The sequence below is a fragment of the Pristiophorus japonicus genome, chromosome 4 (assembly GCF_044704955.1).
Source record: "Pristiophorus japonicus isolate sPriJap1 chromosome 4, sPriJap1.hap1, whole genome shotgun sequence".
NCBI classification, from domain to species: Eukaryota; Metazoa; Chordata; class Chondrichthyes; family Pristiophoridae; genus Pristiophorus; species Pristiophorus japonicus.
In genome coordinates this window covers 99621536-99634560 of record NC_091980.1, presented here as the reverse complement: position 1 = coordinate 99634560, position 13025 = coordinate 99621536, and the positions used below count along the sequence as shown (strand labels likewise).

Below are 13025 nucleotides of genomic sequence, written 5' to 3'. Positions count from 1 at the left end.
TCGAAACAAAGCATCAATAATGGTGTCTCTGCCCTTCCAAAACTGAGGGATGAGCAGCTTGTCTGACTCGAGCAAATATTGGGACACTCTTTGGTATGTCTCTTTTGTCCCATGAACCCAGGCTACTGGTTAATGGTTAACTTATTGAATACATGTACAACCGGTTGGGGCTCGCCCGCTACTTTGGCTTGCTACACAACACACCCGACCCCGTGTGGTAACACATCACTTGCCACGAATACTTTGTTAGATACGTATACAACCGGTTGGGGTTCGCCCGCTACTTTGGCTTGCTGTACAACACGCCCGACCCAGTGTGATAACACATCACTTGCTACAAGTACTTTGTCAGATACATATACGACCGGTTGGTGTTCGCCCGCTACTTTGGCTAGTTATAAGGTACCCCCAACCCCATATGATAGTACATCATTGGCCTCGAAAGAACACTCACATGGGTTACACAGTGCAAACAACTTATTGGAACGTAGTGGGTTCCTGGCCTTCTCAGCGGCCGCCCCTTTACCTTTGCCCCAAACCCAGTTGTCTTCCTTGCTGGGCAACACATGCCTCTGTTTCATTGCGTAGACATCCCGTGGTCTGGACGCTCTCTCATCCCGTGATCTGGATGCTCTTTCGTTCTGTGGTCTGGACGCACTCTCGCCCATGTCTGTGATGCCGACTGCCGCGACCTTCCTCCCCAGGGATTTTACCTCTGGCGTCGGGAAGACGCATTCGGATCGTTTCGGCCGGAGTCCCACTCTGCTTGGTCGATCTGGAGTCTCTTACATCGTCGCGAAGAGGTCATCAGCTTTGGGTGGTGGATACCGTGCCTGTACCGCTGCTCGGTTGATCTTCACTTCCTCGTGGTCGTGATGAGCGGCCTGTGCCTCGGGGATCTACAACTGGATCTGCACTTCGATGCCTGGTTCAGCTGAAGGTGGGGCTTTGCTCAGCCTTTGAGCAAGGGATACGTCATTCGCCAGAGAAGGTAAGCAGAGGTTTTCCGAGTTCCATCGAATCTTCCCCATCCACCTCCTGCCAAGCAGCATTGGCCCATCCCCTGAAATAATCCACAGTGGTAAATCGTGCACTGCTCCCTCATGGGATACTCTCATGTCCACACTATCAATAACTGGTATCAGTTCCTTGGTATAGGTGCGCAGCTTTGCCTGAATCGGAATCAGCTTGGGTCATTGTGCTTTGTCGCCCCACAGCCTCTTGAATGCCTTCGGGCTCATAACTGATTGACTCGCCCCCGTGTCTAATTCCATGGAGACTGGAGTACCGTTGATTTCAACCTTTAACATTATCGGGGGGCTTTTGGTGGTGAAGGTGTGTATCCCATATACTTCCTCTTCATCCTTAGGTTGCATTGCCTCTCCTGCTCATTCAGCGTGATCCTCGCTGGATCAGTCATCCTCTCCTGACTCTGCCACACGGTGAGTCACAGGTCATTTGCACATTCGCTGGAGGTGCCCCATTGTTCCACAGCTCTTGCACAAATGGGGCTTGAATCGACATTGATGAGCTCTAGGACTGACCCCGCTGCGCGAACATAGTGCTAATGGATACGCATTCACGCCCCACGGTGGACTCTGAGTCACTCTAGGCCTAGGTTTGGCCTCTGCGGTCATGTGGGCCTTGCCCTCTACAGTTCTGCCTGCTGGAAACATTATTTTATGCACAGTACGTGCCAGTGAGCTTCGATTCCATGAAGATATCCGTTTCATGTTATCGCTCGTGGATATGAAGGCTTGGGCTATCGTGATGGCCTTGCTCAGATCTAGGGATTCGGCAGACAGCAGTTTGCGAAGAATGACCTCATGGCTGATTCCAAGCATGAAAAAGTCCCGCAACATTTCTCCGAAAGATCCTGCAAATTCGCACTGTCCCGCAAGGCGTCTTAGGTCGGCGACAAAACTCGCCACTTTCTGGCCCTCGGAGCGATGGTGCGTGTAAAAGCGATACCTGGCCATTAAGATGCTCTCCTTCGGCTTGAAGTGTTCCCGCACCAGCGTACACAGCTCTGTGTAAGTCTTGTCCGTTGGTTTTACTGGTGCCAGCAGATTTTTGAGGAAGCCATATATCAAAGACCCACATACAGTGAGGAGAATTGCCCTGCGCTTGGTCGCCGTCTCAGCCTTGTCCAGTTCATTGGCCACGAAGTACAGGTCGAGGCGCTCAGCAAAAGCTTCCCAATCAGCACTCTCAACAAATCTCTCAAGAATACCAACTGCAGCCATTACTGCGTGAAAGTTCGTGATCCATTACTCGTCGCCAGTTTATTATGTTCAGAATAAATCCACAAGACTGTATTGTAAGCTTAAACTGTTGTGACCTTGGTCTCTTTATTCAGACTCTAGAGTGGGGAAGCAGCATGGTGGATCACCTTTTATACCTGCTTGCCCCAGGGTGCACAGGTGACCCTTAGGTCGCCCACAGGTGTGCCCCCTAGTGGCAAGTCTTACATATTGGTGGGGTTTACATGCACACATGACAGAGAGAATGTTTCCCCTCATGGGGTAATCTAGAACTAGGGGGCATAGTTTCAGAATAAGGGGTCACCCATTTAAAACGGAAATGAGGAGGAATTTGTTCTCTCAGAGGGTTGTGAATCTTTGGAATTCTCTACCTCAGAGTGCTGTGGAGGCTGGGTCATTGAATGTATTTAAGTTGGAGATAGACAGATTTTTGAAAGATAAGGGGGTCAAGGGTTATGGGGAGCGGGCAGGGAAGTGGAGTTGAGGCCAGAATCAGATCAGCCATGATCTTATTGAATGACCAAATGGCCTACTCCTGCTCCTATTTCTTATGTTCTTATTGCGGAAAGTCTAGTTTCCATCCAGTGGGGCTGGAAATTTTTGACAATACCAACTTACACTAGGCTTCTGCCCCATTTGCCATGGTCTTTTGAATTCCAATAGGGATGGCAATGGACGTATCTTCCTCCTCCCCCCATGTCATGTTGAGAGTCGGTATGAATTCCTTTGAAGTCCCAAAACTTTATTAAACTAAGAAAATGGATCCCAGAAGGGTTCTATTACCTAGTCCAGAGGCAGAATGGCTCCTTTTGGAGCGTGAAGAAAATCCAACTTTTTTCTGAAGCCCTGTTGGCTTTAGAGGACAGATCGGGATGGGTGTTGCTGAGTCAGATCCCAGTGACCCTATCCCCAATATTTTGGGATGTGGTCTTGGCATGGGGGTGATGGGGTTTTTGCTTTGCTGGACTTGCACCAGTGGATCACTTCCCCAGGAATTTCAGGGCCATTTAATACGTCAAATTAATTCAATTAAATTGTGCGTCCCTGCCCCTATTCAAAATGAGAAACATTAACACATACTTAAGGTAAAATTCAATGCTTTTGTCATAAAAACTGATGTTGTTTCCATAGTGCAAATCAACATTATCGACTCCCTGAACAGTCCCCTGACTCATCGGCTTATCCCACAGGTTAAGCAGCTGTTCTGCAGGTAGGCCCTCAGTTGGAACTTTGGCAGTGCCTTGATTCACACAAGGCGACCTGATTTCAAGCATTTGAAAACGTTGCTTTGTACTCTGCTGCTAAAAGGCACACCAGAATTGCAAGGTCGACTTGTACTCTAATTTCCTTCATTCCTTTGAATAAGCCTCTCAACCTGAATACTTGGCTGAAATTGGTTGCTCACTGTTGAGCAATGTGGTTACAAAGTTACATACATTGAACCACCACAGTGGTGCAAGCATATTAGCGCACCAACACATTGCAACACTGGATCACCTCACTACTGTTTTAAAGCATTCATTAACCCTTCAGACTCATATCAAGGATTGGAATTTGGAAATGGCACATTGGTAAGTTATCTGCAGCTCCATCTGGATTTGTCGAGCACTTCATTGGAGGTTTGCTAGCTTTAATACATTTTTGTTAGGTTTCATAATTATTTACAAAATATTCACAAGTTATATATAATTTACAGTGCCTTTAGTTTTACACTGGTCTTACATGATTACAGCAGTATAGTCTGCAGGTACTGCAAAATATTTTTTCTAATCTTACAATCATGAGTTAAAGAATGTTTTTCTTTCTTTGAACTATCAATTGTAAACATATTTACAGTGGAGGAGATTGTCAGGAATGTCTAGTTTGTGTACTGCTGGCACGGACTTCTCCATTTTGATCTTCTGTTCTGATGCTATGATTAAAGGCTGTCTAAGGCTGTAATACAGAAAAAATTGGAATGAACATTCCAAACTAACTCACCTGAAGCTGCTCTCTGCAAAGTAAAGTACCTTTAAATTAGATGGTGCTCAGAATACATCATTTAAGCAGGTGGAGCTTCCTTGGCTGACTACCTCTGTGTTCAAAGATAATCAGTTTGAGGCCAATAGGGAGCTCTTCAGCTTAAATAATGTGGCAGGTTTAAATTATAGAGAGAGGGGGTTTTACCATCCTATATGCCAGGCAGAAAACATCTACTGGCTGCACGCCAGTTTTCATTTTGCCTGTTATATTTTGCTCAAACTTGGTGTGAATTTATGGCGCATAGCAACATGAGTTGGCTATTCAACCTCGAGCCTGTTCTGCCATTCAATTAGAAAAGATATACTTGCTTTGGAGGCAGTTCAGAGAAGGTGCACTAAATTGATTCTGGAGATGAAAGGGTTGACTTATGAGGAAAGGTTGAGTAGGTTGGGCCTCTACTCATTGGAATTCAGAAGAATGAGAGGTGATCTTATCGAAACGTATAAGATTATGAGACGGCTTGACAAGGTGGATGCAGAGAGGATGTTTCCACTGATAGAGGAGATTAGAATAAGGGGACAGCCTATTTAAAACTGAGACGAGGAGTAATTTCTTCTCTCAGAGGGATCTAAATCTGTAAAATTCGCTGCCTCAGAGAGCTGTGGAAGCTGGATCATTGAATGAATTTAACTCTGTGATAGACAGTTTCTTAACCGCTAAGGGAATAAGGGGTTATGGGGAACGAGCAGGGAAGTGGACCTGAGTCCATGATCGAATCAGCCATGATCGTATTGAATGGCAGAGCAGGCTCGAGGGGCCATATGGCCTACTCCTGTTGCTATTTCTTATGTTCTTATGTTCTTATCATGGCTGATCTGTACCTCAACCCCAGTTGCTCCCCTTTGTTCCATATCACTTGATACCCTTCCCTAACAAAAATATCTCGTGATCTCAGTCTTGGAAATTTTAATTGAACCACCACCCACAGCTTTTTGGTGGAACGAGTTCCAGATTTCCACTACCCTTTGTGTAAAAAAGTGCTTCCTGATTTCACCCCTAAATGGCCTAGCTCTAATTTTGAGAATATGCCTTCTTTCTGGATTCCCTCACCAAAAGTAAATAGTTTCTCTGTATCTACCCTATCAAATCGCTTTATTATTTTACACACATCAATTAGATCATCCCTCAGTCTTCTAAGCAGGGAATATAAAAGTCAAGTTTATGCTACCTGGCCTTATATTTTAACCCTTTAGCCCTGGTACAATTCTCGGGGATCTGCACTGTAAGCCTTCCAAGGCCAATATTTTTTTCCTGAGGTTCAGTGTCCAAAACTAAACACAGCACTCCAGATGGGGTCTGACCAAGTCTTTCTACAAATGAAGCATCACTTCTTCATTTTGAATTGCAACCCCACTGAGATAGAGGCTAATATTCTGTTAGCCTTTTGAATTTGTTTGTATCTGTGCATTAGCTTTTAATGATTTGTGTACACAGACACATAAACCCCATTGCTCCTCCTCAGTACCTTGTCTCTCACCATTAAGAAAATATCTTGCTTAGATTCGTAGTGGATGACCTCACACTTCCCCACATTGAACTCCACCTGCTATAGTTTCAGCCAATCACTTAGTCTGCTATGTCCCTTCTGCTCTTATCCTCACAATTTACTGTGCCTCCTAACTTAGTGTCATTTGCAAATTTGGATGTACAAATCTATATTCCCTCATCCAAGTCATTAATATATATAGTAAAGAATACTCCATGGTAATTAGTCCTGCTCAGTTTTTCACATTAAGCCACGGAGTGGTGTTAAATTCAAGTTGAAGTAGATTTTACCATTCCAATTACTTTCTTTTGAATGGAAAGTAGGCCAATTTCATGTGCTCATTTAATCTAATGAGCCCGAGTTTTCCACGCTGTTCTGGTCTGGACCTTCAGCAATGATTTCAGACAGAAAGCAGAGACACCTACTGGTGGTAGTTTAAAACATTAAAATAAATGGTCAATCCAGAGGAGAGATTCAATTTTCTGATAAGACTTCCACTGGCGATCAGAATATATGGCCCTATATTGTTTTAGTTACTAAAATTTAGTTTAAAATAAAGTCAGGCCTGTAGCACTAAAATTCAAATCTGATTGTTCAGAATTGCTGACAATGCTTTAAGGTATTTAGGAAGATAAGAATATAACTTTAACTGTGTAAAATGTATCATTCTTCAAAGTAACCATAGATTTATAGGACATAAAAGGTCATTAGGCCCACTGTATGTGTGTCAAGACTTTGTGAAGCCCACTACCCGCTCTTACTCCAGAGCTCTGTATCTTCTTTACTTCAAACTTTTATCTACATTCCCCCTTAAAAGATGCAGTGGTCTCTGGTGATTCATAGATGTTTTTGTTCTAATAGGTAATGTGTTCCTCGCCTTCAAACAAGAGCTGGAAGATAAGTACAAAGAGTATTGTTGCAACTATGAGAACACCCTGCAATTTGAATCCATTTTTAAGAAGAATGAAAATACTTGGAAAGAAATTACAGAAACTCTAAATGTATTGGGGTAAGAATCTTGCACAAGCATATTTATTTTATAATTGTGAGGATTTAATTCTTTAAATGTGCAGACATGAGATAGTATTTTAAATATTAAAACAAGTCCTTTTTTTATTGTGTCAAACCATATAGTGTATTTGGAATTTCAGAAGGCATTTCGATAAGGAGCCACACAAGAGGTTATTAAACCAAATTAGGGCTCATTGGATTGGGGGTAATATACTGGCATGGATTGAGGATTGGTTAACGGACAGAAAACAGAAAGTAGGAATAAACGGGTCATTTTCAGGTTAGCAGGCTGTAACTAGTGGGGTACTGCAAGGGCAGGTGCTTGGGCCTTGGCTATTCACAATCTATATCAATGATTTGGATGAGGGAACCAAGTTTGTTGCTGATATAAAGGTAGGTGGGAATGTGAATTATGAGGAGAATGCAAACAGGCTAAGTGAATGGGAAAAAACATGGCAAATGGAATATAATGTGGAGAAATGTGAAGTTATCCACTTTGCTAGGAAAAATTGAAAAGCAAAGTATTTTTTAAATGTGAGAGATTGGGAATGTTGGTGTTCAGAGGGACCCGGGTGTCCTTGTGCACATTTCACTGAAAGTTAACATTCTGGTACAGCAAGCAATTAAGAAACCAAATGGTATGGTGGCCTTTATTACCAGAGGATTTGAGTATAAGGGTAAAGTGGGCTGAAATTGCCTACCGCCGGAAACGCGGTGGACCTTCCCTGTTTCAGATGTTTTTATTGGTACAGTTGATGTGATGGCCTCGAGTGAAATTCCAATCTTTGGCTTTTTATTTTAAGCGGCCCGGACGTCGGTCATAATGGGGGCGGAAGTACGGCAGGTGGACTGTCCTCTGCTGTCACTCATCAGCGTAGCGCTGATGACATCATCACGCTGGCATGTCACCACGTCTCTCCCCTTCACTTAAAGGGTAGAGCCGCTGCCATTATTTAAGTTAGGTCCACTGGGCCACCAGGGAGGGTTTTGGCCAGGCCAGTGGCCTGGCACGCAAGAGGGGTTGCCAGGCTGCCTGTTAGCAGCCCGGCCGAACCCGGGGCGTAATTGTCGGCCCGACATGGCAATTGGCCGACAAAAAAAATAAGATGGAGGCCGCAACAGTAGGTTCTCCCCTTTAATGGCAGCCGCTCCAAGCACAGTGCAATGGCAGACAAAGCTGTGGGGGGGGGGGAATCATCGGCGGTGAACGCTCTGATGATGCACTTAGGATGGATCGGCAGCAGCGGAGCGATAGCAGGGGGAGCGGGTCACCACCAGGATACTGCAGGAGTGGAATTTTCAAAATGGCGGCCATTCCATGAAAAATCGGCAGCCATTCCACTTCGAAGTGTGGCCGCCAATTTCCTGCAGTAACAGGCCTTAAGGGAAGGGGCAATTTCAGCCCCCTTTTGATGTCTTACTGCAATTATATTGGGCCCTGGTGAGACCACACCTGGAGAATTGTGCACAGTTTTGGTCTCCTTATCTAAGGAAGGATATACTTGCCATAAAGGAAGGGAAACGAAGGTTCACCAGACTGATTCCTGGGGTAGGGGATTGTCCTATGAGGAGAGATTGAGTAAACTAGGCCTATATTCTCTAGCGTTTAGAAGAATGAAACATACAAAATTCTTACAGGTCTGGACAGGGTAGATGCAGGGAGGATGTTTCCCCTGGCTGAGGAGTCTAGAACCATGCATCACAGTCTCAGAAGGGGTTGGCCATTTAGGACTGAGATGCAGAGAAATTTCTTCACTCAGAGGGTGGTAAATCTTTGGAATTCTCTACCACAGAGTGCTGTGGATGCTCAGTCGTTGGGTATATTCAAGACAAAGATTGATAAATTTTTGGATATTAAGAGAATCAGAGGATATGAATGGCAAAGCAGGCTGGAGCGGCCAAATGGTCTACTCGTTGCTCCTACTTCTTATATTCTTATGTTCTTGTATATAGTGGAGCATTGATATTGCTTGGGGATCACTCTGCTAGCATAAGTGAAGCGGAGCAAAACCCCAAATCCTCATCAGCTGATGATGAAGCTACAGACACTCCCTGTATTCAGGGGATGGCGGCATTTGCAGGACCGGAATGGGTCCATCCTGGCTGCAAGGGCACTGCAATTGCTCCTGCACTGATCATTTTACGGATGTCGAAGCAGCACCCTGACATCTCGGGGAAGCAGTAGTTGACAGCGACCTGTGGAGACAGGCAGTGCAATCCTGGTCCTCCTGGCTCCAATGCAAGGTAAGTATTTTCATTAAACCAGTCCTGATGTTTTCTGGTTGAGTGACATCTCTTCACAGGCACTGGTTATAGAGGCCTGGAGGGCACACCAAGCGCTATGGGGATTCAGCATCTTAGGGAGATTGGCTGTGAGGCGCTGGCTGTTTAGGGCTCTCTTAGCTGGGTCTCTAAGTGCCTCGGCATTAAATTTTTTGCGGAACTGCTTCTGCTGTCCCTTCTTCTTTGGGGCTGTGTTAATGTTGATGATGAATCGGATTAGGCAGTTGTCCGTCCAGCAGTCGCCAGTTCCTATCATAGCGCGGATGATGCGCACATCCTTGCAATCCCTGGCTCGGACGATGACATAGTCAAGCAGGTGCCAGTGTTTGAAGCGAGGGTGTTGCCACGATGCCTTGTACTTGTCCCTCTGGCGGAATGGGGTGTTGGTGATGAGGAGTTCATGTTCTAGACATTTTGTCAGGAGTAGGGTACTGCTGGAATTGGCTTTCTCTACCCGCTCTCTGACAATCACGCCTTCCCAGAGGGCTGTGTCTTTGCCAACCGTGGCAATAAAATCACCCAGTTTGTCACCGTGGGGACACGGGACAAGGATGTCTCGAGGTTGGAATAAAAACCCTCTTTAGCCTCATCAATTGCACTGATAACTGTGGCACATTGGTTCCGAGATAGGGTGATACAGAGAGTCATGAGGCATTCATTGACCCCGCAGGGGGAGTCTTTGAGGCAGTCGACCAGCTCATTCTTGATGGCAAAGCCGACTGCATCAAGGCGGTGTTCTGCCTCTGGTTTCCCTTTCCAGAAGAAGGTGTAACCTCCACCGTGTTCCTTCAACTGGCCTTCCCCTGCCCACCGGGTCTCGCTTAGGGCGGCGATGTCAATGTCAAAACGTCTAAGCTCCCGGGCAACTATGGCGGTGCGGCATTCTGGCCTGTTGCTGTTGGGATTGTCCATGAGGGTCCTGACGTTCCAGGTCCCGAACTTCATACTGATGGAGTGGAAGATGCCTGTGCGTGAGTTCTTTTAATGTGGGGAGGCCGCTGCACACCGGCAACCACACGGGCTTAGCTGAGCAAGGTCTTGGTCCGGTGGCAAGGGAGGTCCAAGACAACTGGAGACCAAGCACAGCTTGATAAGCCTAATTGCCTACGGCGAAGTGTTGGCCGCAAGGTAGCGCCATTGATGGTAGATGGCCCGAGGCTAGGTTGGGGGCAAGCATTAGGAAGGTGACTTCCAAAGTTATTTAAAAAGATTAAAAGTTGAATAAGCTTCCCAATTTATTTCAAAAGTTTCTAAGATTTGTTAAAATGTTTTAAGAAGTTTCTAAGAGTTGTTAAAAACTCTGGTTTGATGAGAATGATCAGGAGATCGAAGAACTAATAGATCGCAAGTGCAAAGCAACAGCCCAACTCAGGAGCTGCAAAACAACATTACAGACAGCTCAAGGCTCAGGTCCAACAAAAAACTCGTGACCTAAAGAACAGGTGGTGGACAGAGAAAGCACAGGAGATACAACAACTGGCCGACAGTCACGATATGCGAGGATTCTTCACTGCAGGCAAGGCCACCTACAGCCCAAACTCCCAAGGCCCCACCCCACTGCTATCCAAGAACGGGGAAACACTCATCAAGGACACCGAGGCTGTTAGGGCCCGATGGAAGGAGCACTTTGAAGATCACCTCAATCAAGACTCTGCCTTTGACTACAATGTTCTCGATTCCATCCCGCAGCATGCCACTCGCCACCAACTCAGTGAAACTCCAACGTTGCACGAGGTTGGCAAAGCCATAAAACAGCTTAAGAATAACAAGGCCACGGGTGCAGATGGAATCCCTGCTGAGGCGCTAAAAAATGGTGGAGAGGCGCTGTTGGCGCGGATACATGACCTCATCTCTCTCATTTGGAGGGAGGAAAGCATGCCGGGAGATCTGAGAGATGCAGTGATTGTGACCCTTTTTAAAAAGGGGGACAAGTCCGACTACGGCAACCACAGGGGAATCTCCCTGCTTTCAGCCACTGGGAAAGTTGTCACTCGAGTTCTCCTCAATCGTTTTCTCCCTGTGGCCGAGGAGCTCCTCCCGGAATCACAATGCGGATTTCGTCCCCTACCGGGCACAACAGACATGATCTTTGCAGCGCGCCAGTTGCAGAAAAAATGTAGGGAGCAGCGCCAGCCCTTATACATGGCCTTTTTCAATCTTACAATCTTACAATCTTTCAATCCCCAAAGTTTGTCAACATCCTTCACCTGCTTCACAATGACATGCAGGCCGTGATCCTTACCAAAGGATCCATTACAAACCCAATCCACGTCTGGACCGGGGTCAAACAGGGCTGCGTTATCGCTCCAACTCTCTTCTCAATCTTCCTCGCCGCCATGCTCCACCTCACAATCAACCAGCTCCCCGCTGGAGTGGAACTAAACTACAGAACCAGTGGGAAGCTGTTTAACCTACACCGCCTCCAGGCCAGGTCCAAAACCACCCCAACCTCTGTCATTGAGCTGCAGAATGCAGACGATGCTTGTGTCTGTGCACATTCAGAGGCTGAACTTCAGGATTTAGTCAATGTATTCACTGAGGCATATGAAAACATGGGCTTTACGCTTAACATCCGTAAGACAAAGGTCCTTCACCAGCCTGTCATCGCCGCACAGCACTGCCCTCCAATCATCAAGATCCACGGTGTGGCCCTGGACAACGTGGACCATTTCCCATATCTTGGGAGCCTCTTATCAACAAAGGCAGACATTGATGCGGAGATTCTGCATCGCCTCCAGTGCGCCAGCGCAGCCTTCGGCCGCCTGCGGAAAAGAGTGTTTGAAGACCAGGCCCTCAAATCTACACCAAACTCATGGTCTATAGGCCTGTAGTAATACCCGCCCTCCTGTATGGGTCTGAGGCATGGACGATGTACAGAAGGCATCTCAAGTCGCTGGAGATATATCACCAACGATGTCTCTGCAAGATCCTGCAAATCTCCTGGGAGGACAGGCGCACCAACATCAGTGTCCTTGACCAGGCTAACATCCCCAGCATTGAAGCACTGACCACACTCGATCCGTTTCACTGGGCAGGCCACATAGTATGCATGCCAGATACGAGACTCCCTAAGCTAATGTTTTATGTGGAGCTCCTTCATGAGCCAAAGAAGGGCAGCGGAAACATTATAAGGACACCCTCAAAGCCTCCCTGGTGAAGTGCGACATCATCACTGACACCTGGGAGACCCTGGCCGCAGACCGCCTGAGGTGGAGAAAGTCCACCCGGGAGGGCGTTGAGCTCTTTGAGTCTCGACGCAAGGAGCATGAAGAGGCCAAGCGCAGGCAGCAGAAGGAGCGCGCAGCAAACCAGCCCTACCGACCCCTTCCCCCGACGAATGTCTGTTCCACCTGTAACAGGGTCTGTGACTCCCATATCGGACTGTTCAACCATCAAATAACTCACTTTGGGAGTGGAAGCAGGTCCTCCTCAATTCCGAGGGACTGCCTATGGTGATGATGAAGGTAAGTAAAAAAAACTTTAACCTTACCTTTCGGCCTCCAGTCGTTCCTTTAAGGACTGCTGGTTTGGCTGCTGAGTGCCTGAAGAAACTGACCACAGCATGCATACGAATTTCACAAAGGGGCCTGAAACACGTGTTAAATCCTCGACTCGCATGAGCAGTGGGCCCAATGCCAGTTTCAGGCAGGCGCCTTGGACAACTACAGGCCACTATAATAACCATTATGACATACGGTGTACCCCTGGCATGGAATGAGTGCGCACACGCTTCGCTCCGTAACGGGTCCTTCAGTGACTGAAAAACACCTGAAAAATAGGTGCAATCATATTTCTAGGTCATGGTGTCGAAGTTTGTGGTTGATACCAAATTAGTTGGAGGGCGGTGGGGGTGGGGGGTGGGGGGGGGAAAGGGTGGGCGGAGAGGGCGGTATATCCATTATTGCGGAAGAGTGTACCAAAAATACAGGAAGACATAAACAGCCTCGTAGAGCAGGTGG

General features: G+C 46.7%; 1 protein-coding gene across 2 annotated transcripts in view; it reads left to right on the top strand.

Annotated features, from left to right (window-relative positions):
* The window catches only part of arhgef37 (Rho guanine nucleotide exchange factor (GEF) 37), a 210005-nt gene that overhangs the window by 90391 nt on the left and 106589 nt on the right, over window positions 1-13025 (top strand). For both annotated transcript variants that reach the window (XM_070878453.1, XM_070878452.1), the window contains exon 4: window positions 6634-6781. In XM_070878453.1, coding sequence (XP_070734554.1) covers window positions 6634-6781 — 148 coding nt within the window. The remainder of the gene's footprint in view (window positions 1-6633; window positions 6782-13025) is intronic.